We start from the raw sequence: 26,548 nt of genomic DNA, 5'->3' as shown, positions 1-26,548 counted from the left end.
ATGTGCCGCTAGCTGAGGGCCCCTGGGGGAGCGGGGGCCCTAGGCAGCTGCCTGCCCCTAATGCCGTCCCTGAATGGGCCCCCCTGTCTCGCCAGGGACCCGGCAGTTGCCCGGGTACGCTGGGTGCTGATGCCGGCCCTGCTCTCATCCATTCAATGAAGGACCCTGTATACCACAGAACACCCCTTTTTTGACAAGAAAAATGAGAAAGTTTTTACAGTGTTTTATGGCTTTCTCTCTATTACTACTGTATGTCTAACTTATGAGATGTGACGTCCTCTCACACTCCAGATTCACCATTAAATGTTGGCTGCATTCCCTGCTTATGCTTTTATACAGGCTATTATAGTCTCTGCTAAATGGCTGTGTGATGTGACAACTACAAGGCTGACGCAATCTTCTACAATCTGTAAAATAATGGTGGCCATTTTAGATGATTTGTGCAAAGTGACCGGTGTCTGGCTTGAAGTCATCAACTTCCTAAAAATTGTATTTAATTATTTTACATTAATTGAATCGCCATTAAATCGATTTGCTTTTCTCTAATTACCTTATACTGTATCTACGACACTAACATATGTAACAATGCTTCACAGGTATAAACATAAAAGCGCTATAGTGATGAACTGGAAGCTGCTTCATTGCACTATTCCCTTATACAATCATCTAACATACAGACTATGCATATGATAGAGAAACTGCAGCTGCATCTCCCTCCTTCCAACCATCCAGTAGTAATGTAAATTTGTATAAGCTTTTCTTTTTATGATTTACTGGCATTCACATAAACAGCAAAACTAATGTATTCATAAATACATTACAAAAATATCTTTAGTTATAAATTTGTGATCCCTGTGCCAATATTTTCATAATAGTGCAGCGCCCCAGAGTCCTGGTCGTTGCAGTACTGTGGCTCCGCCACTATGGGGAGCCATGGTGCGTTCGATGGCACTGAAGGAGTTCATCTGATCAGGTATCACAGACACCAATACATTTCACAGCAGGGCCTCCGGGGGGAGCTAAGGGTGCTATTCATTAGGCCACTCCCCACCATAGTGGGTAAACCGGGGGTCAGGCAGGAAGTTAGATGAGAAAGCTGACTGGATTGGACGAAGCAACACTCAGTGGCAGAGGGTGTTGTGGAGGAAGAGACAGTAGGGTCTCTGCCAGGGGTGGGATCCTGGCAGAGGCTTGGCATTGGAAAGAACGTAACGGGACCGTGCCTGCTCAGAATAGCGGCGGTGCCCTAAGAAAGGACTAGAAGCGAGATAGATTGTGCTGAGTGAGAAACGAGATCAAGCAATAGGAGAATTCCAGTAGGGGTCGTGCTGTAAGACCGAAGCAACACCCTACTGAGGCGCACTACCGGTGGCCGGAACGCAGAGGGAGTAGAATAACATTCAGCTTCAAGCAATACTCCAAACAGCGGCAGGACAGTCAGTTTAAGGCGGGCTGTCTAACACATATCACCTATGAAGTCTTGGGAGGCAATTGCGGGAGAGGGGCGTCTCTAGGGTCCCGGAAGAACTCCAGGCCTACCCGACAAACGGGTGCCGTTCTAACCGTAACATCAGGGAGGGACGGACGATTAGAAGAACATCATTTAATCGAGTTGTGAGGGAACTTAAGAAACAGACACAACAGTTGTGGGGTACTTTCCGTAAGCACAGCAGGGGAGGACTACAACACATAGCGCTAAGAAGGAAGGCACCGATTTCCACCTGTGAAGAGAACTCTGGAAGTGTCATTGGACCGGCCGGACTTGCGCAGCCTGGTGAACCGTATTCTGGACTGAGGACTCAGAGATCTCCAGTAAAGAGGTAAAGAGACTGCAACCTGGTGTCCTCGTTATTTACCGCGACCTGCACCCCACAACTGCACCGACATCCACACCGATCATTCACTGTGCGCCCCACGGCAGGGTCACGGACCGGGGCCTAGCCGCCGTGACAACCCCAGAAGCAGAGACTCAGAGGCCCGGTACCGGGTACCCCTCAGCCCTGCGGCAGTGGGGGCGCTACAACTTGGCGTCACGAACAGGATCTACTTAAGCCTGAAGAACCAGGTCATGTGTGCCTAGAGACTGTGATTTGTTGTGCTTGAACTGTACTTTATTGCAAAGACTGTGTGCTACCATTGACCAAGAGAAGTTCCCGCCAAAAGCTGCTGCCATTGCTACTTCGGAGAAGAAGGAGGGCGTGCTATGGGAGGAGACTACCAGAATGGCGCGAGAAATGGATACCGCCCCCTGCGCTTCTGGCTGCAAAGAGATGACCTGCCCCAAAGCAGAGGACAACCCCCTGATTTGCAACGGCGGGAAGCGGGTGATGGAGAAGCCCGACCTCGGAGAAATGGCGGAGTCAGATGCATGCATTGCCACCGATCACCAGATCATGATGAAGAACAGTGAGTGCCGGAACGGGGAAGGAGCAGTCCCGGCTTACCCTCGTTCATTAGAGGTGGACCCGTGTCCTCTACAGCCAGCAGATCCGAAGCCTTTGGAACAGATAGCGGAGCCGAGTCACCCAATCCTGGCCTCGGAGTCAGCGGAGGAGGAACCACAGCGAGCGGAGCCGCGTCCGAGGACCGCATTGGAGGAGCCGCGGTCCGAGCAGCAGCTGACTCCAGTGTCCTTGTCGGCGGAACGGATCGACACTGGTGGAATCACATCAGGCGCAGGTATGGAAAACGCCCCTACTCCCCCGGTCGATTCTGCTCCCCCGACCGATCCGGTTCCTCCGATCGATCCCGCTCCTGTGACCGCTCCTCACCCTAGCAATGATCGTTCCTTCTTAGTGGAGCGGGTGATCCTCACCTCTAACGCGATGGGGAAGCTAGTGCCCCCACTACCAACCAGAATGGGAGAACCCCTAGATGTGGGCCTAGACGGGGTGATCCTTCGGTGGGACACCCCCTGGACCGGGCCGGATGGGACCCGGGAAGAGGGCCTCACCCTTGCGGTACTTACCTGGGAACAGTATAAGCAATGTTTGATTCAACACTGGAAAGATCGAGACGAGACCGAATCGCCTGACACACAACGTAAGAAGTCTGGTCCCGGTAGGAAAGACGTGGTAAAGCGGGGAACCGTGCTGGCCTACCACCCGAAGAGGGGATGGGGTTCCATACAAGAACCGGGGCTACCAACTGATGTTTTTGTTACTAGCTATAACGTGAAGACCCCCTGCTGCAGCCGAAATGGTGATCCGTTACAGAGGGGAGATCAGGTGACCTACACCCGCCATCGGAGTGCACAAGGATGGTGTGCCCGGAACGTTCGACGGTGTGGGCCTGAAAGAGCGCCCCCTGTTGCTCCGATCATGAATGATCCCGATTTGCCAGATCTTATTCCTATCACCACCGTACGCCTCGTAGCGGCTCCAGAACTTGCAAGCAGGATTAGCCTTCAAATTCAGGCACCGGCTGATCTGAGGGCGCCTGAGAGACCAACTACCAGCTCAGGAGCTGCCTCCACCGGGGGGGAGACCGCCCCAGACTTGGAAGAATAAACCTCGGAAACCTGAAAATGTAAATAGTTCTCCTTTTAACTGTTTGTTTACTGTTTGCTGCTAAACCCGTCCAGGATTAACTTTTTATGGATCCCTTAGTTGACCCGGGATCCTTATTGTTTGTTTTTCTACAAGTTTTACAAACTGAGAAATCATGAACAGTGCATGATCCAAACTTTCTTGTAAATAGTTTGCACCTTATTAAAGGCGCTTCCTACTGGTTTTATTTAAAGACTCTTTGCGAAGATACCGTTCTGGAACCTTTGCTGAACAAAGACTGGTAGGCTGAGAAGACGAGCTACCTCAGAAAGACTTGATCCTCTTTTAAAGGGGATGTCCAACAGCGTACTTACGAGAGATACTGTTTTAAGAACAGTAATGCTATGGTAATGTTGGAATGAGAAAAGTTGTATGTGTTTTAACTAGTTAAATGTGAAGAAATGCTGATGATGATGCTCTGGAAGAAATGTAACTGCTTTGCATACAGGAAAGTTATGTGTGTTCAATTTGTTTAAAATGTGAAACCTAGATAATGTTCTTTAAAAGGAAAGATGCAGAAAGCCCGTAGGGGTAGATTTAGAGTTCTGCTTAAGTGAAAGTAAGAAAGTAATAATGAAGGTGAGGATAGAAGGTAAACCCTGAGTCCCCATAGAAAGTTAGAAATGTGTTACTAAGGACAGAAAGTGGACCCGTAGGGGTTAGTGAGTGAGTCCTAATAGGAGCCAAGTAGAGCCGGCTCCATGTTCTCTAATTGAAAGGAATGTTATGTCTATACCATGTATAGTAGAGAAAGGCAGTAGGCCCTGGCTGAACGGGGCGGTCCTGTAAAAGAAAGGAGAGGCAGTAGGTCTGGTGCCATAGGGACAGGCGGTCCTGCAGGTTCGAAGTAGGAGAATGAAAAGTTAAAATACCTTATAATGTGATTATAGGAAGGTCTTTAGCGGATTAAGAGTGTGTATCCTTAAAGGCAAAGTTAAATTATTGGTTAATAATGTTTGCACTTAGTAGAATACCCGGTTGGGTAAGAAAAGCTAATTATAGCATGTTGCTATGATATTTAATTATGTTTGTAACGTTAAAGTGTCCTCACCTCCCATAAAGGGAAGCCTGTTCAAGTATACTTATTGTTTTGCACTCAACAAAATTGTATGTCTTTTTGCTAACTTGTATTGTTGTTTTCTTCCCAGTCCCGGAGTACTGTGTTTAACCAGGGGGGAGTGCAGCGCCCCAGAGTCCTGGTCGTTGCAGTACTGTGGCTCCGCCACTATGGGGAGCCATGGTGCGTTCGATGGCACTGAAGGAGTTCATCTGATCAGGTATCACAGACACCAATACATTTCACAGCAGGGCCTCCGGGGGGAGCTAAGGGTGCTATTCATTAGGCCACTCCCCACCATAGTGGGTAAACCGGGGGTCAGGCAGGAAGTTAGATGAGAAAGCTGACTGGATTGGACGAAGCAACACTCAGTGGCAGAGGGTGTTGTGGAGGAAGAGACAGTAGGGTCTCTGCCAGGGGTGGGATCCTGGCAGAGGCTTGGCATTGGAAAGAACGTAACGGGACCGTGCCTGCTCAGAATAGCGGCGGTGCCCTAAGAAAGGACTAGAAGCGAGATAGATTGTGCTGAGTGAGAAACGAGATCAAGCAATAGGAGAATTCCAGTAGGGGTCGTGCTGTAAGACCGAAGCAACACCCTACTGAGGCGCACTACCGGTGGCCGGAACGCAGAGGGAGTAGAATAACATTCAGCTTCAAGCAATACTCCAAACAGCGGCAGGACAGTCAGTTTAAGGCGGGCTGTCTAACACATATCACCTATGAAGTCTTGGGAGGCAATTGCGGGAGAGGGGCGTCTCTAGGGTCCCGGAAGAACTCCAGGCCTACCCGACAAACGGGTGCCGTTCTAACCGTAACATCAGGGAGGGACGGACGATTAGAAGAACATCATTTAATCGAGTTGTGAGGGAACTTAAGAAACAGACACAACAGTTGTGGGGTACTTTCCGTAAGCACAGCAGGGGAGGACTACAACACATAGCGCTAAGAAGGAAGGCACCGATTTCCACCTGTGAAGAGAACTCTGGAAGTGTCATTGGACCGGCCGGACTTGCGCAGCCTGGTGAACCGTATTCTGGACTGAGGACTCAGAGATCTCCAGTAAAGAGGTAAAGAGACTGCAACCTGGTGTCCTCGTTATTTACCGCGACCTGCACCCCACAACTGCACCGACATCCACACCGATCATTCACTGTGCGCCCCACGGCAGGGTCACGGACCGGGGCCTAGCCGCCGTGACAACCCCAGAAGCAGAGACTCAGAGGCCCGGTACCGGGTACCCCTCGGCCCTGCGGCAGTGGGGGCGCTACAACTGTGCTATAGGGTAGATGGGTGAATTCAGTATTGATTTAATGTTTCTCTTCCAGTTGAGTGAGACCTATGGTCCGGTGTTCACCGTCTACCTGTCCAGCGCTCCTGCAGTGGTCCTTATTGGTTATGATTGTGTGAAAGAGGCTTTGATAGACAATGGCGATGTGTTCAGCAAGAGAGGTCACTTGGAATTCACTCAACTAATCACTAATGGTTATGGTGAGTAACAGTTCTTACACAGTCAATAGGATCCTGTGTAAACATATCACAGTTATGGTGAGTAACAGTTCTTACACATATCACAGTATCATGATTTGCCTTACAAAAAAAAAATTACATAGCTGGGGTGAAAAATTAGTTTTTGATAGAAAAATCGAAAAATAACCAAGACTCTCAGACAAAGATAATGCAAAAGCAGAAAAGCCAGAACAAAAAAATAAAATGTATATAGTATATGACTTTGGTATTATTGTAATCTTACTGATCAGCCAAATAAAATCAAAATGTCACTTATACTAAAGAGTGAATATAAGTAAAAAAAACCCCAAGAAACAAACACAAGAACAATTGAAAAGTGCTATTTTTACTACCCACCCTTCAAAAAATGTAAAAAAAAAAAAGTACAGGAAAACTGGCGGATGTTTTAGCTGAAATCAGCTCCTGGCTGGCATAGATGTATTTTGTATTTTTCTGGCTAATAGCTGACCCATAATATGCGTCAAATTTAAATTAATCTTGATATATTCCTGCTTTGGACTATACACTAGATATAAGTTGATTTTTCACTTTTTGAAATTTTTCTTAAATTTCTTTGCTATAAATCATTTTTTTGGGGGATTTTAAGTGATTCACTCATTTCTACTAGATTGTCTTAAAGGGAACTTGTCACCAGTGTAAGACAGCGCTTACTGCATGTGCTGGGGGACACTCGCTTAGCAACGGGATTCAGTCACACAGGCACATTTTTTTCCATTAAACAGTCCATGCGGTTTATTTAGGCATCATAAACCGCCATGTTACACATCACTCACATATAGGTCATAGTACATGGCTTCAATCACTTTTCAGACACTACACCTGCCAGTCCTAATCTGACTAGTTCCCGGGGGTGTCCGTGCGCCGTATCAAAGTCTCCACTCACATAGCCCGACATTAAGTTACAGTCTCTAAACACGCCAGACCTCACTTTGTCCGGTTACCGTGTGAGACCACACAGTCCTTTAACTTCCATGGAACATCATAGGTACTAACAATCTGTTCCGCTGGCAGATACTCTTCTGCCCATAATCCCCTTTATCTGGAGTTACCTTACCGGAGCTCCTGCTCCACACGCTGACTCCTCGTCAGTCCTCTCTCTCAGGGAAGCTGCCTAACTGGGATCACCGTCTTGGACAATGCCTTGCTCACCAGGCAACCCAACAGTTCAAGACCCACAGAAGAATGGTAGCTTCCCCAACACAGTAGCCATCACAGGTTCTGCGGGATCATGGCCTCAACCCATGCTCTTCAGGAATCCAGTCCTACTCCTGGGACATTCCAACACAGAGGCCATCCAGGTCCACGGCCTCTCCGTATGCTATTCAGGATGTCTGTCCTACTCCCAGGACCGCCAAACACACAGGACTTCAGGTACGCGGCCTCTCCGTGTGCTATTCAGGGATCCGGTCCACACACAGGACCTCCCAACACACAGGCCTTCAGATCCATGGCCTCTCCATGTGCTCTTCAGGAATTCAGTCCTACTCCCAACACACAGGCCATCAGGACCTCGCACACTGACCATGTGACCAGACCTCAGTCATATTTTATCACTGTAGCCTCCCCACAGGTGGGAGGTGTGTGTGGTTAGCCAGACCCGCCCAGCTCTCCAACTAACCCTGTTAGCCTCCCTTATTATAAACCATACAATCACTTGTGGGACTACAGGTCCCAGAACAAAAACATTCCAGGCTTACTGTGCAGAGGATCTCCTCTGTGACACATACCGGCCATTCACAATGACACCGGTTACTGTCTGACTATCACAGTTACGCCTGTGGCTGCCATGCATTCCCATGGCCTCAATAGGCCTCCATGCGTTCTAAGGAGAACATACAGTGCCCCCTAGCTGTAACAGGGGTCACTGCATCACACCAGGAAAAACACTATTAACCTGCAGATATGTGGCTAATCAGCAGGTTAATTGTTAATTACCTGCGCGGTGCCCACACTTAGCCAAAAACTGCCAGGCAAAATGAGCTTTATTTCCTCCGGTTTGAGTCAAGGGGGGTGGCTCCGGCACTGGTTCATTCACCACCCTGAGTATGCATAGCAGCATCTGTAACCTCACCCCCGGTCCTGACTGATAGCCAGCCCCAATGCAGAACTGGTGTCAGTTAGGCCCATAATATAAAAAACAAAACAAAACACATGCTCACCTACTCAGGCCTTCCACTCCGAACAGTCCCTCGTCCATTTTTTTTGTCGCATCTTCTGGTCACCTCCTTAAATGCTGAAACCTCAGGCCTCTTCACACTAGACAGAATCTTATGGCTCCAATGGAACGGTTGTGCCTTCAAGTACCTTATCTAGAGGTGTAGTGATGACATTGAACCCACAGATGCTTCACATAATTTTATAACTTGAGCTGTGAAAATGAAAAAATACATTTTTTCCCACAATTTTTTTTTTTCATTTTTACATGGGTAACACGAGAAAATGGACATTCAATTTTTTGTGCAGTTACTTCTAATTACATCGATACCCCACATGTGAACGTAAGGTCACAGCTAATTTGAATTTTTGTCAAATACCAGTAAAATCCAGTTCTACTTGAAAAACTTCTCTAATTTCTTCTCTGAAAATGAACAAGGTTTATTACAGTAGTTCATACTATTTGATAAATCTGGGGCATCTCTACCCTGTCTTGTCTGTTTGTGCCACCTATTGTTTGTCTTTGTGCCTAGAATTTCCACCAAAATTTTGCACTTTAGCCTATGCTCTTTACTAATATCCTGTAGCTATCAAATGGACATATCAATTGAAACATTCAAAGTGGCTGCTAGGGTTGAGCGAAACGGATCGTTCATTTTCATAAGTCGCCGACTTTTGGCAAAGTCGGCGTCTCATGAAACCGACCCATCCCTGTGTGGGGTCTGCCATGCGGTACGCGACTTTCGCGCCAAAGTCGCGTTTCAATGACGCTAAAAGCGCCATTTCTCAGCCAATGAAGGTGGACGCAGAGTGTGGGCAGCGTGATGACATAGATCTCAGTCCCCACCATCTTAGAGAAGGGCATTGCAGTGATTGGCTTGCTTTCTGCCACGTCACAGGGGCTATAAAGGGGCATTCCCGCCGACCGCCATCTTACTGCTGCTGATCTGAGTGTAGGGAGAGGTTGCTGCTGCTTCTTCAGAAGCAGGGATAGTGATAGGCAGGGTACATATAGCCACAAACCGCTTGTGCTGTAGCGATTTCCACTGTCCAACACCACCTTTTGTTTGCAGGGACAGTGGAAGCTACATTTTTTTTTCCTCAGCGCTGTAGCTCATTGGGCTGCCCTAGAAGGCTCCCTGATAGCTGCGTTGCTTTGTGTGTACGCCCCTGTGCAAACCAACTGCTTTTTTCAAAGCACAAATCCTGTTGTTCCTTCCTTTCTGCACAGCTATCTTGTGTGTTTGTCCCCACTTTTGTGTGCAGCAGTCCTTTTTATAGCTGCCTGCCATACTTTCCTGAGATTACTGCAGGGAGATAAAGATTGGCAAGTCTGCCTCTGTGCCAGTCCTGTGTGTGGCATCTGTCTCTCATTGTGTGCCACCGAAAACCACTGTGTAATACTGGCCTTTTTTTTTTTTTTTTTTTCTAAATTCTCCCTTTAAAAAAAAAAAAAAAATTAGTGGGAGATAAAGATTGGCAAGTATGCCGCTGTGCCAGTCCTGTGTGTGGCATCTGTCTCTCATTGTGTGCCACCGAAAACCACTGTGTAATACTTGGCCATTTTTTTTGGGGGGGGGTAATTTCTCCCTGTAAAAAAAAAAAATTGTGGGAGATAAAGATTGGCAAGTCTGCCTCTGTGCCAGTCCTGTGTGTGGCATCTGTCTCTCATTGTGTGCCACCGAAAACCACTGTGTAATACTGGCCTTTTTTTTTTTTTTTTCTAAATTCTCCCTTTTAAAAAAAAAATAATTAGTGGGAGATAAAGATTGGCAAGTCTGCCGCTGTGCCAGTCCTGTGTGTGGCATCTGTCTCTCATTGTGTGCCACCGAAAACCACTGTGTAATACTGGCCTTTTTTTTTTTTTTTCTAAATTCTCCCTTTTAAAAAAAAAATAATTAGTGGGAGATAAAGATTGGCAAGTCTGCCGCTGTGCCAGTCCTGTGTGTGGCATCTGTCTCTCATTGTGTGCCACCGAAAACCACTGTGTAATACTTGGCCATTTTTTGGGGGGGGGTAAATTCTCACTGTAAAAAAAAAAAAAATTAGTGGGAGATAAAGATTGGCAAGTCTGCCTCTGTGCCAGTCCTGTGTGTGGCATCTGTCTCTCATTGTGTGCCACCGAAAACCACTGTGTAATACTGGCCTTTTTTTTTTTTTTTTTCTAAATTCTCCCTTTTAAAAAAAAAATAATTAGTGGGAGATAAAGATTGGCAAGTCTGCCGCTGTGCCAGTCCTGTGTGTGGCATCTGTCTCTCATTGTGTGCCACCGAAAACCTAGTGTGTAATATTTTTTTTTTTTTTTTTTTTTTTTTACATTCTCCCATAAAAAAAAAAAATAGTGGGAGATTAAGATTGGCATTTCTGCTTGAGTGCTGGTCCTGTGTGTGCCATCTGTCTCAAATTATTGGGGCACAGAAAACCTAGTGTGTAACATTGGGCCTGATTTTCCTTTCAGTGTCAGGCACCTATAAAGGTATATATAAATCCTACAGAAGTTTGAGTTCACCTTATAAGTTGTTTTACAGTAACAAATACCGTTACTTTGGTTACGTTTTGCAAACAATGAGGAAGTCTAGTGGAAGAGGTCGTGGCCGTGGGCGGTCATTGTCAGCTGGTAATGATGGTAGTGGTGGTGGAGCATCAGGTGGTCGTGGTAAAAGCAGTACAGCACCTAAGTCTCGAGTTGTTGAGCCAGGTTCGTTGTCTGGCTACACAAGGCCTCGAACGATCTCTTTTCTGGGAGTAGGAAAACCACTTTTGAAGCCGGAGCAGGAGGAACAAGTATTGGCTTTCATTGCTGACTCTGCCTCTAGCTCTTTCGCCTCCTTCTCGGAAAGTGCAAAATGTCAGAGCAGTGCATCGTCAGTGGATGCTCCCGGTCAGGAACAAGTCGCTTCCTTGTGTCCTTCACCCAGAACAACAGTGAAGGATGCGTCAGTCGACAGAACAGGTTACTCCATGGAGCTCTTTACACATACCGTTCCTGGGTTAGACAGTGAAACAGTTAACAGGCCATGCCCATTAGAAGTTGAATCGGACATGGAGTGCACAGATGCACAGCCACAGCCAGATTACTATGCTGTTCCTTTGACTCAGACCAGAACATTGCCCTCGCAGTGTACTGAGGCAGAATCAAACCCAGCGGAGACTATGGTGCCCAGTCACGAACACAATACCACCGGCTTACACGGTGACACAGACGAAATTGCACACGACATAGAAGAGGAGGTCATAGATGACCCAGTTGTTGACCCCGATTGGCAGCCATTGGGGGAACAGGGTGCAGGCGGCAGTAGTTCTGAAGCGGAGGAGGAGGAGCCGCAGCAGGCATCAACATCACAACAGGTTCCATCTGCCGGGCCCGTATCTGGCAAAAAACGCGTGGCAAAACCAAAAGCAGTTGGAGGACAGCGTGGCCATCCGGTTAAAGAAGCTCAGTCTGCAATGCCTGAAAAGGTATCCGATAGTAGAAAGAGTGCAGTCTGGCATTTTTTTAAACAACATCCAAATGATCAGCGCAAAGTCATCTGTCAAAAATGTTCAACTACCTTAAGCAGAGGTCAGAATCTTAAAAGTCTAAATACAAGTTGCATGCATAGACACTTATCCACCATGCATTTGCAAGCCTGGACTAACTACCAAACATCCTTAAAGGTTGCAGCACCCTCGGCCAATGAAGCTAGTCAGCAACGCTACATCCCTTCCCTCACTGCCAACCCACTATTTCCCGCACCACCTGCAGTATCTGTGCAGCTTTCGTCGCCAGGCCAAAGCAGTCAGGGAATCACCAGGTTTGCAGTAGGAAACACTGCCTGTAGGGCACCGGCAAGAATACCATCTCCAACCCTCTCTCAGTCACCCATGTCCACCGGCACCACCGCTAGTTCCACGATCTCCAGCTCTCCAGTCCAGCTCACCCTACATGAGACTCTTGTTAGGAAAAGGAAGTACTCATCCTCGCATCCGCGTACACAGGGTTTGAACGCCCACATTGCTAGACTAATCTCATTAGAGATGATGCCCTACCGGTTAGTTGAAAGCGAAGCTTTCAAAGCGCTGATGGACTACGCTGTACCAAGCTACGAGCTACCCAGTCGGCACTTCTTTTCTAGAAAAGCCATCCCAGCCCTCCAACAGCATGTTAAAGACCGCATCGTCCATGCACTTAGGTAGTCTGTGACTACAAAGGTGCACCTGACAACAGATGCATGGACCAGTAGGCATGGCCAGGGACGTTACGTGTCCATCACGGCACACTGGGTGAATGTGGTGGATGCAGGGTCCACAGGGGACAGCAATATTGGGACAGTTCTGCCTAGCCCATGGTCAAGGAAAGAGTTGGCTGTAGGCGTTCGCCCCCCTCCTCCTCTTCCTCGTCCTCCTGCAGAAGCGAGAGCTCGTCCACAGACCGCAGTCGCACATCCACTCCATCCACAGCTGCCACTGTTGCAAACCAGGTGTGCCATTATGGGACAGCTAGTGGCAAGCGTCAGCAGGCTGTATTGGCAATGAAGTGTTTGGGCGACAACAGACACACCGCGGAAGTTCTGTCCGAGTTCTTGCAGAAAGAAACTCAGTCATGGCTGGGCACTGTACATCTTGAGGCAGGCAAGGTAGTGAGTGATAACGGAAGGAATTTCATGGCTGCCATAGCCCTTTCCCAACTGAAACACATTCCTTGCCTGGCTCACACCTTAAACCTGGTTGTACAGTGCTTCCTGAAAAGTTATCCGGGGTTACCCGACCTGCTCCTAAAAGTGCGCAGACTTTGCTCGCATATCCGCCGTTCGCCCGTACACTCCAGCCGTATGCAGAACTATCAGCGGTCTTTGAATCTTCCCCAGCATCGCCTAATCATCGATGTTGCAACAAGGTGGAACTCCACACTGCACATGCTTCAGAGACTGTGCGAACAGAGGCGTGCTGTTATGTATTTGTGGGAGGATACACGGGCAGGCAGTTGGATGGCAGACATGGAGTTGTCAGGTGTGCAGTGGTCAAAGCTACAAGACCTGTGTCAAGTCCTTCAGTGTTTTGAGGAATGCACACGGTTGGTTAGTGCAGACAACGCCATAATAAGCATGAGCATCCCCCTAATGCGTCTGCTGATGCAAAGTTTGACGCACATAAAGGAGCAGGCGTCTTCAGCCGAGGAAGAGGAAAGCCTTGATGACAGTCAGCCATTGTCTGGTCAGGGCCGTGTAGAGGACGCGGTAGCGGGCGAAGAGGAGGAGGAGGAGGACGAGGAGGATGATGGGGATGAGTACTTTTTTAATGAGGAAGCTTCTCCTGGGCCAACAGAAATTAGTGGCGTTGCAAGGCCGGGTTCTGTTTTTTTAAGGGAGACAAGTGACGTAGATTTGCCAGTAACTGCCCCTCAAACCAGCACAACCGCAGATTTGCCAACTGGAACTTTGGCCCACATGGCAGATTATGCCTTACGTATCCTCAAAAAGGACACACGCATTATTAAAATGATGAGCGATGACGATTACTGGTTGGCCTGCATCCTTGACCCTCGCTATAAAGGCAAATTGCAAAATATTATGCCACATGAGAACCTCGAACAAATATTAGCAACCAAACAAGCTACTCTTGTAGACCGTTTGATTCAGGCATTCCCAGCACACAGCGCTGGTGATGGTTCTCACACGAGCTGCAGGGGGCTACAGGGCAGAGGTGTTAGAGGTGCACAGATCAGAAGTGGCGTTGGACAGAGGGGTTTTCTGACCAGGTTGTGGAGTGATTTCGCATTGACCGCAGACAGGACAGGTACTGCAGCATCTATTCAAAGTGACAGGAGACAACATTTGTCCAGTATGGTTACTAACTATTTTTCATCCCTTATCGATGTTCTCCCTCAACCATCATTCCCATTTGATTACTGGGCATCCAAATTAGACACCTGGCCTGATTTGGCAGAATATGCATTGCAGGAGCTTGCTTGCCCAGCAGCTAGTGTGCTATCAGAAAGAGTATTCAGTGCTGCTGGTTCAATATTAACCGAAAAAAGGACTCGTCTGGCTACCCAAAATGTGGATGATCTCACCTTCATTAAAATGAACCACTCCTGGATTTCAAATTATTTTGCCCCACCTTTCCCAGCTGACACCTAGCTTTCCTATAAAAAGGTCTTGCTTGTGGACTGGTCTTACTGAGTGTTCCAATCTCTTAATTTGCATTGCAGCAGCTGTTTGTCCAGCATACGACATGTTTACACCTCCCACAATGGGAAAATTCCCCCCACGGGGCCGTGGTCTCGCCACTTGGCGCGAGCACCCGTTACAGTGCTGTTCGTCTGAAGAGGTGGGTGTGCCCGCTTTTGGTCGACGGCACTGCCACTGGGTCCCTCATAGTACAATGAAGTGTCTCTGGCGGTGGTGGTGCACACCCAACGTCAGACACACTGTTGTAACATGAGGGGCCCTGGGACGGTACCGCCGGCCACAAGAGAGTTCCCCCCCCCCCAGCTCAAACTGTGCTCTACCACGTGCAAAATTATCTCACTCAGCTCCACCAATGTTTAGTCTATGCGCTGACATCATTCAATGCCTGGCACTGACAATACCAATTTGTTGACATCTATGATGCTAGTTAAAGTAGTCTGGGTCAGTGTCCTATATTGACACCAGTAAATACTTGCTGCCAAATTACTTTGTCAGAAACTCAGCAGATGAGCCCTCCCCTGTACCTAAGTATGCCACACTTTTTTTTGTTGTTGTTTTGCGAGACATTAACATCTATTTATTTTTTGTGAGTACTAACTGTGTCAGACACTCCTTGCAATCCTCCTCCGCTGACCACAATGCTGCCTGTGTATCCATGTAACCGATTTAAAACTGCCATGAGACTAATTTTTGTTATTTTAGGCCTTCGGTAGCCTGTCTGCTGTCCCTCCTTGCAATACTCCTCCACTGACCACAATGCTGCCTGTGTATCCATGTAACCGATTTAAAACTGCCATGAGACTAATTTTTGTTATTTTAGGCCTTCGTTAGCCTGTCTGCTGTCCCTCCTTGCAATACTCCTCCACTGACCACAATCCTGCCTGTGTATCCATGTAACCGATTTAAAACTGCCATGAGACTAATTTTTGTTATTTTAGGCCTTCGTTAGCCTGTCTGCTGTCCCTCCTTGCAATACTCCTCCACTGACCACAATGCTGCCTGTGTATCCATGTAACCGATTTAAAACTGCCATGAGACTAATTTTTGTTATTTTAGGCCTTCGTTAGCCTGTCTGCTGTCCCTCCTTGCAATACTCCTCCACTGACCACAATGCTGCCTGTGTATCCATGTAACCGATTTAAAACTGCCATGAGACTAATTTTTGTTATTTGAGGCCTTCGTTAGCCTGTCTGCTGTCCCTCCTTGCAATACTCCTCCACTGACCACAATGCTGCCTGTGTATCCATGTAACCGATTTAAAACTGCCATGAGACTAATTTTTGTTATTTGAGGCCTTCGTTAGCCTGTCTGCTGTCCCTCCTTGCAATACTCCTCCACTGACCACAATGCTGCCTGTGTATCCATGTAACCGATTTAAAACTGCCATGAGACTAATTTTTGTTATTTTAGGCCTTCGTTAGCCTGTCTGCTGTCCCTCCTTGCAATACTCCTCCACTGACCACAATGCTGCCTGTGTATCCATGTAACCAATTTAAAACTGCCATGAGACTAATTTTTGTTATTTTAGGCCTTCGTTAGCCTGTCTGCTGTCCCTCCTTGCAATACTCCTCCACTGACCACAATGCTGCCTGTGTATCCATGTAACCAATTTAAAACTGCCATGAGACTAATTTTTTTTATTTTAGGCCTTCGTTAGCCTGTCTGCTGTCCCTCCTTGCAATACTCCTCCACTGACCACAATGCTGCCTGTGTATCCATGTAACCGATTTAAAACTGCCATGAGACTAATTTTTGTTATTTTAGGCCTTCGTTAGCCTGTCTGCGGTCCCTCCTTGCAATAGTCCTCCACTGACCACACCAATGCTTCCCGTGTACCCCTGGAACCTATTTAAAAGTTCATAGAGCCTATTTATATATTTTATTGAATATTAATAAAGCCATGATGGACTACGCTGTACCACGCTACAAGCTAACCAGTAGACACTTCTTTTGCGAGAAAAGCCATCCCAACCCTCCACCAGCATGTAACACACCGCATTGTCCATGCACTCTGGCAATCTGTGAGTCCAAAGGTGCACCTGACAACAGACGCATGGACCTGTAGGCATGGCCACGGAAGGTTACGTGTCCATTACGGTGCAATGGGTTAATGTGGTGGATGCATGGTCCACAGGGGACAGCCTACTAAGTCTGTCTGCAGTCCCTAATTCAAATTGTCCTCCACTCTCTAAATCTGAGCTTCAACCTTCTGGCTCTCATTAACTGATGTTTTTTAAAAAATTTGGTGGTTAGGTCCTACTAACGGTGTCTGCCCCTCCCTGGTGTTTTCCTCACCTGAATAAATCTGAGCTTCAACCTTCTGGCTCTCATTAAGTGACGTTTTTTAAACAATTTGGTGGTTAGGGCCTACTAACGGTGTCTGCCGCTCCCTGGTGTTGTCCTCCACTGTATAAAGCTGAGCTTCAGTCTTTAGGCTTTTGGCCTATAGTAGCAGATATTAAACTGCATTTGGCCTACTAGTGTGGTTGGGCCCTTAAAACAGTGTCTGCTGCTCCTGGGTTTGCTCCTCCACTGAACAAAGCAATGCCGCCTGTTTAGTCCTGTTACCAATTTTGAACTGCATTTAGCCTACTTTATTCTTTGACCCTATATCTGTGTTTCCTCCTCATCCTGCCCATTGCCCAGCCACTGCTAGATGAGTCTGCTGGTACATTGACCTAGACCACTACATTCCCCTTGCACTCTACACAGCCAGAATCTGACCCTGCTGAATGTAAGGTTCCCCTTCCCGCATGTTATACCACCTTACACAGGGACAAAGAGGAAGGTGCAGATGAAAGTGCAGGTTCCTTCATCAGGTGGGGGGGCATACTCATTGGCGACGTCACTGGCACAGGGCTCCTCAGAGTACGCAAAAGTGTCGCTGCTGGTGGGAGGCGCCCCCGCCGTGCAAACACACCGCTGTACTTTGAGGGGCCCTGTGCCAGTGCCAATGCCAACGAGTGGGCCCCCCCTGCTTGCTTAGGATCACAGCACTTGCAAACTTGACATACTTACCTCTCACTGCTCCACCGCCGTGACGTAGTCCACGTTTCCTGGGCCCACTAAAACCTTGAACCAGCCCTACCCCCCACAACTTTTGCCAAAAGACCCCCAATTTCCAATGCCCAACTATTATTATAAAGTTAATTAAGATTGACAAGCTTCAGAAAACAAGAATGGATGTTTTTGGCATTAAAATGGGCACTGTAGGTGTTTTCCTGGCCTCCACTCACTGCCGACTATGCTTCCCCATTGACTTGCATTGGGTTTCGTGTTTCGGTCGATCCCCGACTTTTAGCGATAATCGGCCGACTGCACTCGACTCGACTCTGGACAAAGTCGGGTTTCACAAAACCCGACTCGATCTTAAAAAAATTAAAGTCGCTCAACCCTAGTGGCTGCATCTGGAAGGGTTTAACACTAAAACCTGTTTTAACCTTCCTGACCAGTCCAATTTTTTTTCAATTCTGACCAGTGTCACTATTGTGCGGTAATAACTCTGGAACGCGTCAACAAATCCCAGTGATTCCAAGATATTTTTTTGCAATATGTTGTACTTTATGATATTGGTGGATTTTGGTCCATTTGATTTGCATTTATTTCTAAAAATATCCAAAAATTTGCCAAAATGTCAAAATTTTTCAATTTTCAAACTTTTTCATTTTTATGTCCTTAAACCAGATAAATATACCACATAAAATAGTTCATAAATCACATTTACCACATGTCTACTTTACATCAGCCTCATTTTTTTTAAAACATATTTTTTGTTAGGAAATTGGAAGGATGTATAATCAATTTTCTAATTTTTCCAACTAAATTTACAAAATCATTTTTTTAGGGACCATATCTAACTTTAAGAGACTTTGAGGGACCTATGTGACAAAAAATACCAAAGGGGACACCAATTTTATAAATTATTAAAATCTTTGAAAGTACTCAGAACCACATTCAAAAAGTTTATTAAGCCTTTAGGGGCGTCACAGGAATTAAAGCAATGTAGAGCTATAAAATTAAAATTAAACCTTTTCTCACAAAAATGTTACTGTAGACCTTAGTTTTGCATTGTCAGATGGGTAACAGGAGAAAATGGACAATACTATTTGTTTTGCAGTTTTTTTCTGAGTACATCGATACCCCATATGTGGTGGAAAACTACAGTTTGGGCACACAGCAGAGCTTGGAAGGGGAAAGAGTAGCATTTGACTTTTGGAACACAAAATTGGCTAAAATATCTGATGCCATGTCACATTTGCGGAGCCCCTGATGTGCCCAAACAGTGGAACCCAACAATTTTGCAAATTACACCCTTAAAGTACCTTATCTAGAGGTGTAGTGATGACATTGAACCCACAGATGCTTCACATAATTTTATAACTTGAGCTGTGAAAATGAAAAAATACATTTTTTTCCCACAATTTTTTTTTCATTTTTACATGGGTAACACGAGAAAATGGACATTAAATTTTTTGTGCAGTTACTTCTAATTACATCGATACCCCATATGTTGTAGACAATGACTATTTGGGCACATGGAAGGGCTGAGAAGGGAAGGCGCGCCAGTTGAATTCTAGAATGCAAAATTGACTGGAATAGATTGCAAATGCCATATCACATTTGAAGAGCCCCTTCAAATGCTGCAATCGATATTGATCGTATTGACGTACCTGTACATCATGGGTCGGGAACCTCTTCCCAGCCATGACATAAAGGTACTTCAAAGGTCATGAAAGGGTTAATGCATTACTACTTGTTGTTAAAGTACAGTATATATCTTTGTTTATTGTCTCCTAATCTCAGGAGTGTTATTAAGCAATGGGGAGAGATGTACACAGCTACGCCAGTTTTCTCTTTCTACCCTGAGAAATTTTGGAATGGGTAAGAGAAGCATTGAAGAACGAATACAAGAGGAAGTTCATTACATAACGGAAGAAATTGAGAAGAAGGATGGTGAGTAAGCAAAAGTGGAAGAGGAGATGAGAGGCTGAAGCATGACTTACATTTATCAATTTTGAATTCGGGAGTGATCTGATATAATTTTATAAAAATACTCCATATAAAATCTAATACGTTATAACACATTTTGGTTTATAATATACTGTACGTTTCTTCATCATTTATCTGGAACATTACAGAGGTTTCCCAAGAATATACATTGATGGCCTATCCATCACTGTGCTATCTGTGGGTGTTCTAACTGCGGAACCCCAACTATTCAGCAGAACATTGAGATTGAATTGCAAGTACCAGGTACAGCCTGTGTGTAAGAGTAAGATATGAGAAAAAATCGAAATAATCTCCAATTAGAGACACCAATTTCACAGAAAACAAACTGGTAACCAAATATCAAAGCTGCAATACATATCACAAGAACTGGATAGCCATACATAGACATCTCATGAGTGCTGGTGGTCATTTCAGGTCTCACATCTCTCGGGATGTCGAGCCAACAGCAAAGATAAAGAATGACACATCTGTGTTAGGTCATTGATTTACAGATATGAACATCTTCTTGCAGGCACCCAGTTTGACCCAACAGATTTCCTGACCTTGTTTGTCTCCAACATTATCTGCTTTATTGTGTTTGGAGAACGTTTTGACTATGAAGATGTCAAATTCATGACCATTCTTAACCTACTAAAAGAAATGTTCATAGTCATGTCTTCTAATTGGGGGATGGTAAGTTTCAACATTTTTCTTAACTCTTGGTAAACTCTTTGTTGAACCAATTTCCTATAGAAAGGATTGCTAAATGATCAAATATCAACTGCTGTATCTATTATACAGCGCTTAGTGACCCTCTTGTTTACTACTTTTCAGCTTCTTAATGTCTTCCCCAAGTTTATTAGTCTTCTTCCCGGACCCCACCAAAAGATATTTACAAATTTGGAGAAGCTAAAATATTTTGTTGCAGAGTCCTTGGAAGATCACAAAGCGACTCTTGACCCAAATTGTCCACGGGATTTAATTGACTGCTTTCTAATAAAGATGGAAGAGGTGAAGTATAAAACTTTATAAAAAGATTTTCATAAAAAATGAAATACCGGTAGTCTACCCTATGTGCATAATTATTAGGCAATTTGAATTTTTGATAGCGTTGCAGTTTAATGAAAAATAATTAAACTATCGTTCAATCCAATATTAAGAGAATATCTGTGTGTGCAGAATTATTATGGAACTAAAAGAAAAACGCTAATTTTCCCATCTGAATTATTTATTTTATCTGTTAAAGGAAGGATAATAACTAAACAACTCAATGTTCAATAACACATTTCTGACATTTGCAAAGGAAAACATCAGTGACCAATATTCTTTTCAATAACAGTCATACATTTTCCATCCATGGAGTTTGTCAATTTCATAATCTGTCGATTTGTTAACTTTTTGGGCTACACCAACCATAATAATCTCTCATGCACTGTGAATGTTTTGTTTCACCATAAATCTCCCATTTAAGAAGGACCCACAAGTTCTCAATAGGGTTTAGATCAGGTGAGGAAGGGGCCGTGTCATTAACGACTATTAACAACTATTTAATCTTTAAAGCACCACTCTGGGTTTTTTGCTGTTATTGGTGCCACTCTGGTCAGTCTCCAGCAGTTTGTGACCTTGTTTATTGTTCGAGTTTCTGCTTGAGCGAGCCGGAGGTGACTTTTCAATATAAGTCTATGAGAACATCGTTCTGGCTCTTATACACTCATGTTGAGAGCTTGGATAAAATTAGACAGCATCCAATCCAGAGTGTTCTATCAAACAATAGAGTTTTATTTCGCCATCATGCAAATACAACGTATTGACCTATTTCAGATCTTTATCAAGCACTTGATAAAAACCTTCAATAGGTCAAAACGTTGTATTTGCATGATGGTGAAATAAAACTCTATTCTTTGTTTGAACACCTTCGATTGGACGCTGTCTACTTTTATTCTGGCTAATGATTTCCATGTGAGTTCCTAGGAGCATTTAGACATGCATCCTGACATTGAGTGCTGTCAGCTCGTTGTTCATTGTGACCATTACTTTCTGATTTACGGTCAATCATAAATTGTGGTCACAAGGTGACAGCGCAGGACTGGATGTGCACTGGAAACAACTGAAGGCGGCGGCTGGTGAGTATAATACCAGGGTCAGGGAGCTTACATTAGTAGCAGCACTCCAGTGTTGAAATAAAATAGAAAAATCGCTAGAGTGATGCTTTCAGGTCTTTACTGGCAGCTGATCAATGGAGACTTTGATGCTGTGATGAAGCTTTGTCCAGCATAAAAATGATGGTTTCCTTGAAAATCGCAGACTTTTCCCTGTACCACAGCTTGAAAAAAGTGTCTTACAAAACTGGTAGTAGGTTTGGTAGTAGATTATGATTCCATCTTCAAGCCAAAAAGGTCCAACTTGCTCCTCTTTAATAATACTACAACATCCCTACCTACCAGTGGAGGTTGGCACCCTAAAAATGATATTTGGCACCCCCGCTTCACGGCAGCTCACCCTCACTTGTCCTATAGGCCCTATGCTAATTAATCTGTAGGGAACCTAGACTAGACAATAATCAACTAGGCTACAGGTGGGGAAGGAATGGAGGACACCACATAATATATAAAGGCGAATGTTACTTATCGTCAAGATGCATGTTAATACACATTGCTTCTATTCCTCTGCCTCAGGCAGATATATCTTGTGTTGTCCTGCATTTTTTCCCCACCTGTAGCCTAGTTGCTTAGGTTTCCAACCTTCGCTGGTAAGTAGGGATGTTGTAGCGGATACATAGGTCATCCTAGGCCTTGTGTGGTAGTACCTGGAACCTCACTCATAGAACTAATCTAGTCCACTTGTCCTTTCTGTGATTGTGAAATTTATCCCCACATACTTTGGAGTATTTTAGGAAGAGACACAGGGAGTGGCCTTCTATCGGAGTCTTTTGACTGTTTAAGGATTCGATTTATCAAAACAGAAATCCATTTATCTATATTTGAGACTGTGTATGTCTATTTCAATTGTATACTGAGGGTTTCTTTAGATGTTTTTTAGATTCTTTGTTAAACGTTTGTTTTAAGGGTTATGCGTCTACCTTATAGCAATTTATACCTCTATTCATCCCTGTTTACTATTTGCAATAAGACCTTTGAAGGTTCTGTGATCTTAGCAATTTCAGGAGGCTGGTAACAATGTTTAACTTGAAATGCAAATAGCCTCTTTAGAGTGGAAGAGGACTTGAAGTCAAGTGCCAGATATTGGAAGTGACAATCATAAAATCAATATGGACTCTTTAACGAGCCTTGCCATGTGACTTGGTATAAAATCCCAACCAGAATCTCAATTTACTGACCTGTGTTTTGGGGTATTGCCCCTCGTCAGTGCAAAGTATGAGATCACATTTCACTGTATAAGATGTTTAAAACTAGGATTTAAGAGGTAATATTTTTCCCTGTGGAGAGTTTCATGCCTGGCATGTTAATGTAGGGAGATTTATATGCCATGCATGCTCATTTGGGAAATTAATTATGCAAATTGACCCTTCAGAGAGGTAGAGGACATGAACTCTTGTGCCACCTATTGGCGATAACAATCCTAGAAGTGAATAGTTATTGTACTGACCATGCAGAGTCAGTTGAATCTCTTTTGGGCTCATTTTGTGTGAGGAATCAAGCTGCTTAATAATTCTGAGCACAGTATAGTTTCCATAGTATCTACAAAGCCAATTATAAAATTTTCCAACCACATTGTCCATACCAGAAAATTACAAATATTCTGTAACTTTGCAGGAGAAGAGCAATACGAAAACCGAATTTCACTTTGACAATTTATTTGGCACGGTCATCGACCTCTTTTTTGCTGGCATAGAAACGTTAAGCAGAACGTTGCAGTATGGTTTACTCTACCTGCTCAAATATCCAGACGTGGAAAGTAAGTGCTTCTTAGCATATTACCAGAGGGTTTAGGACTTACTAGTCATAAATGCTGTGTCCAGGTTAATAAAAACATAAAAAACATGGAAGCCAAAGCGACTAAACGTAGAAATAAATTTTATTGAGAGAATAATCGTATATAAAATCGTTAAAATGGATAACTGGGAGAACAAGCACTCCATTGCTACAAGAAGCATAAAGGTAAAGGCTAGGTCTAAATAATATGTAGTCAAAAATGTGTACACGGCCATGTATGGACACCAGTATACAAATGGCCAGGATGGCATAATGGAATATATGTGATACAAAGCCATAGTTTAAGCGAACAATACAAATATAAAAGAGAGAATCAGAGTTATAATGGAATGAAACTCATAATGCCCATCCAGTAGGGTAAAAGATATTATTCCAGATAATCAGAGATTGTATTTTATTTTATTGGTCCAGAGTACACTATACAACACGTAGGCAGAGTGAAGCATGTAGGAACAACTTTATACCATTGAATACATATAGAACCAACCTTACAACTCTAAATACCTGCAGAGTATTAGTGCACGATATATTCATAGAAAAATCAGAGGAAATAGTATCCTAGTTAAAGATAACACGCATGTAGGGTCTATGAAATATGAAACACATGGTAGAAAATCCGGATCCCCAAAACTTAATGCCACAGTAAATACACAGATGAACAACTTTCCCTTATACAACCTGATGAGATACGTTACCCCACCGGGCGTTTCGGGTTAGCTTCTTTTGGGGAGGAGGGGTATATGTTAACTGGTTTTCCAACATAGACAATTCCTATTTATTAGAAGGGTCCCTAGAAAATAATCAGATGTGAATAAAAATGACATTATTAAATTTGTTAAAAAAATCTGAATATAAAATATCTTCTAAATTATTTTGGGTAATCCAGGAAATGGTAGTTTCTGTTAAAATCAAACTAGAGCCTTGTAGATTTGGGCACTTTAGAATGTCTACCTTCCATGTGCCATGACCTTTGGGTTTTACTATAAGAAGTGTACCATAACAATAATATGAAACAGAGCAATTTTATATTTTGTTTATACCTTTCAAACCATGAATTGCTATATGTGTCCACAAAGGTGAGATTCAGGAGGAGATGGATCGTGTGATTGGTCAGAATCAATGTCCTTCTGTAGAAGATCGAGTCCAGATGCCTTATACAGATGCGGTTATACATGAAATTCAGAGGTTTGCAGCCATCGCACCTTTGGGACTTCCACATGCAACCAGTCAAGATGCTACTTTCCAAGGATACCACATTCCTAAGGTCAGAAACAATAAATTGTTACCCTAATACTGGGTCCCAGCATCTTTTAGATTTACTATGGGTCCTAAATATAGTCATAACATATACTGATACTCAAAAGATATAGAGGTTTTATGAAGTTCAAAGAAGCTAAACCACAAATGTGAGAGTAACAAATAAATACACTGAAAAAAGGAAAAACGTCATGTGATGGGAAACGCTATAAAATTATGGTGTTGTCAAGTTTTTAAGCTGAAGTTCACACTCTGGTTTTGCAGGGCACTACAGTTGTTACCATGCTGACATCTGTCTTGAGGGATCCCAAATATTTTAAAAACCCGGAAGAGTTTGATCCCACAAACTTTCTGAACGACGATGGCAGCTTCCGGAAGAATGAAGCGTTTGTGCCTTTTTCATTAGGTAATGTTTTTACTACATTAGTTAAAATTTCACAGGCTTCCTTACTATTGTCAGATATTTCTCCAACACAATTTAATCACGAAACTGATTGACCTCTTTGATCATACAAAAAAATGTCAACAGTGTATCTTCGCGGTTTTCAACTGATGGTAGTGTAGGAGGTTCAAGTAGGATCATTGACTCTGTCAAAGCATCATACATCTCATTTACCCAGGAATGAGACAAGTATTGGCTATCAAATATCTGTAAGGTATATTTAGGATGGATTTACACATTATGCACGTGCACTAGTTTTGGAATTTGGTTCTGAAATCCTATTTTGTTTTCAGAAAACGGCATTGATTTCCAGAAGAGATAAAAGTGACCAGAGTTGTCTCATAAATTAGCCATAATTCAGACATGACTTCAAACTTTTAACACCAGTGTCTTCTTCTAGCAGGAATTTATGTAGTCCATCAGTGGCTGCTCTATGGAATTGTCCAGGTTGGACCTCAATGGGGTAACAAATGGGTAGTAGATGTTACGGGATCCAACTAAAAGTGGCTGCCACACTGCTTACCTTGACTAATGTGTACTTGCCTGTTTAAGAACTATATAGATTTAGATGGAATCTACTAGCAGTGCAGCCAATATGAAGCCACTAGAAGATGAGTGAAATCTAAACAATAGAAACTGGTGGAAGAGGCAAGGCAGTGTAAACTGGAATGTAGAGGGCATCGGAAAGGACACAGTAGTGAAAACCATGACAGAAGTTTGTAGTTATGATAAAGGGAGTATTTTCAATGTTCAGTTATGTTTCCTCATGGGAACTTTTCAAAACTTATATGAAATCTCTGTGCGATGACTTGATCCTTAAAGGGAACCTGTCACCTGAATTTGGTGGGACCGCTTTTCAGTCATATGGGCGGAGTTTTCGGGTGTTTGATTCACCCTTTCCTTACCCGCTGGCTGCATGCTGGCCGCAATATTGGATTGAAGTTCATTCTCTGTCCTCCGTAGTACACGCCTGCGCAAGGCAATCTTGCCTTGCACACGCGCAGAATGCTTTGCCCAACTGCGGGCAAAGCCGAAAAGCATTAGGGCGCATGCGCTGGCGCACTATGTCCCGGAAGTATTTTGCTGTGTTCCGGGACATAGTGCGCCGGCGCATGCACACTAATGCTTTTCGGCTTTGCCCGCAGTTGGGCAAAGCATACTGCGCGTGTGCAAGGCAAGATTGCCTTGCGCAGGCGTGTACTACGGAGGACAGAGAATGAACTTCAATCCAATATTGCAGCCAGCATGCAGCCAGCGGGTAAGGAAAGGGTGAATGAAACACCCGAAAACTCCGCCCATATGACTGAAAACCGGTCCCGCCAAATTCAGGTGACAGGTTCCCTTTAAATTATTTTTTCTCTGTAAAACAAAAATAAAGAGTAAAAAGTCTTGTAATACAGTTGGGGCAAATGTCTTATCTCACACTGTTTTAGGAGCAAACTCAAAAGATG

The 26,548-nt window shown here is 44.4% G+C and overlaps 1 protein-coding gene across 2 annotated transcripts in view; it reads left to right on the top strand.

The window, feature by feature from the left end:
* Positions 1 to 26,548, top strand: part of LOC143805892 (cytochrome P450 2C8-like) — a 37,100-nt gene that overhangs the window by 9,147 nt on the left and 1,405 nt on the right. For both annotated transcript variants that reach the window (XM_077285639.1, XM_077285640.1), the window contains 7 exons: positions 5,931 to 6,093; positions 19,260 to 19,409; positions 19,978 to 20,138; positions 20,280 to 20,456; positions 23,219 to 23,360; positions 24,475 to 24,662; positions 24,920 to 25,061. In XM_077285639.1, the coding sequence (XP_077141754.1) occupies positions 5,931 to 6,093; positions 19,260 to 19,409; positions 19,978 to 20,138; positions 20,280 to 20,456; positions 23,219 to 23,360; positions 24,475 to 24,662; positions 24,920 to 25,061 (1,123 nt within the window). The remainder of the gene's footprint in view (positions 1 to 5,930; positions 6,094 to 19,259; positions 19,410 to 19,977; positions 20,139 to 20,279; positions 20,457 to 23,218; positions 23,361 to 24,474; positions 24,663 to 24,919; positions 25,062 to 26,548) is intronic.

Source organism: Ranitomeya variabilis, chromosome 2 (assembly GCF_051348905.1).
Source record: "Ranitomeya variabilis isolate aRanVar5 chromosome 2, aRanVar5.hap1, whole genome shotgun sequence".
NCBI lineage: Eukaryota > Metazoa > Chordata > Amphibia > Anura > Dendrobatidae > Ranitomeya > Ranitomeya variabilis.
This window is presented reverse-complemented; position numbering and strand designations above follow the sequence as displayed.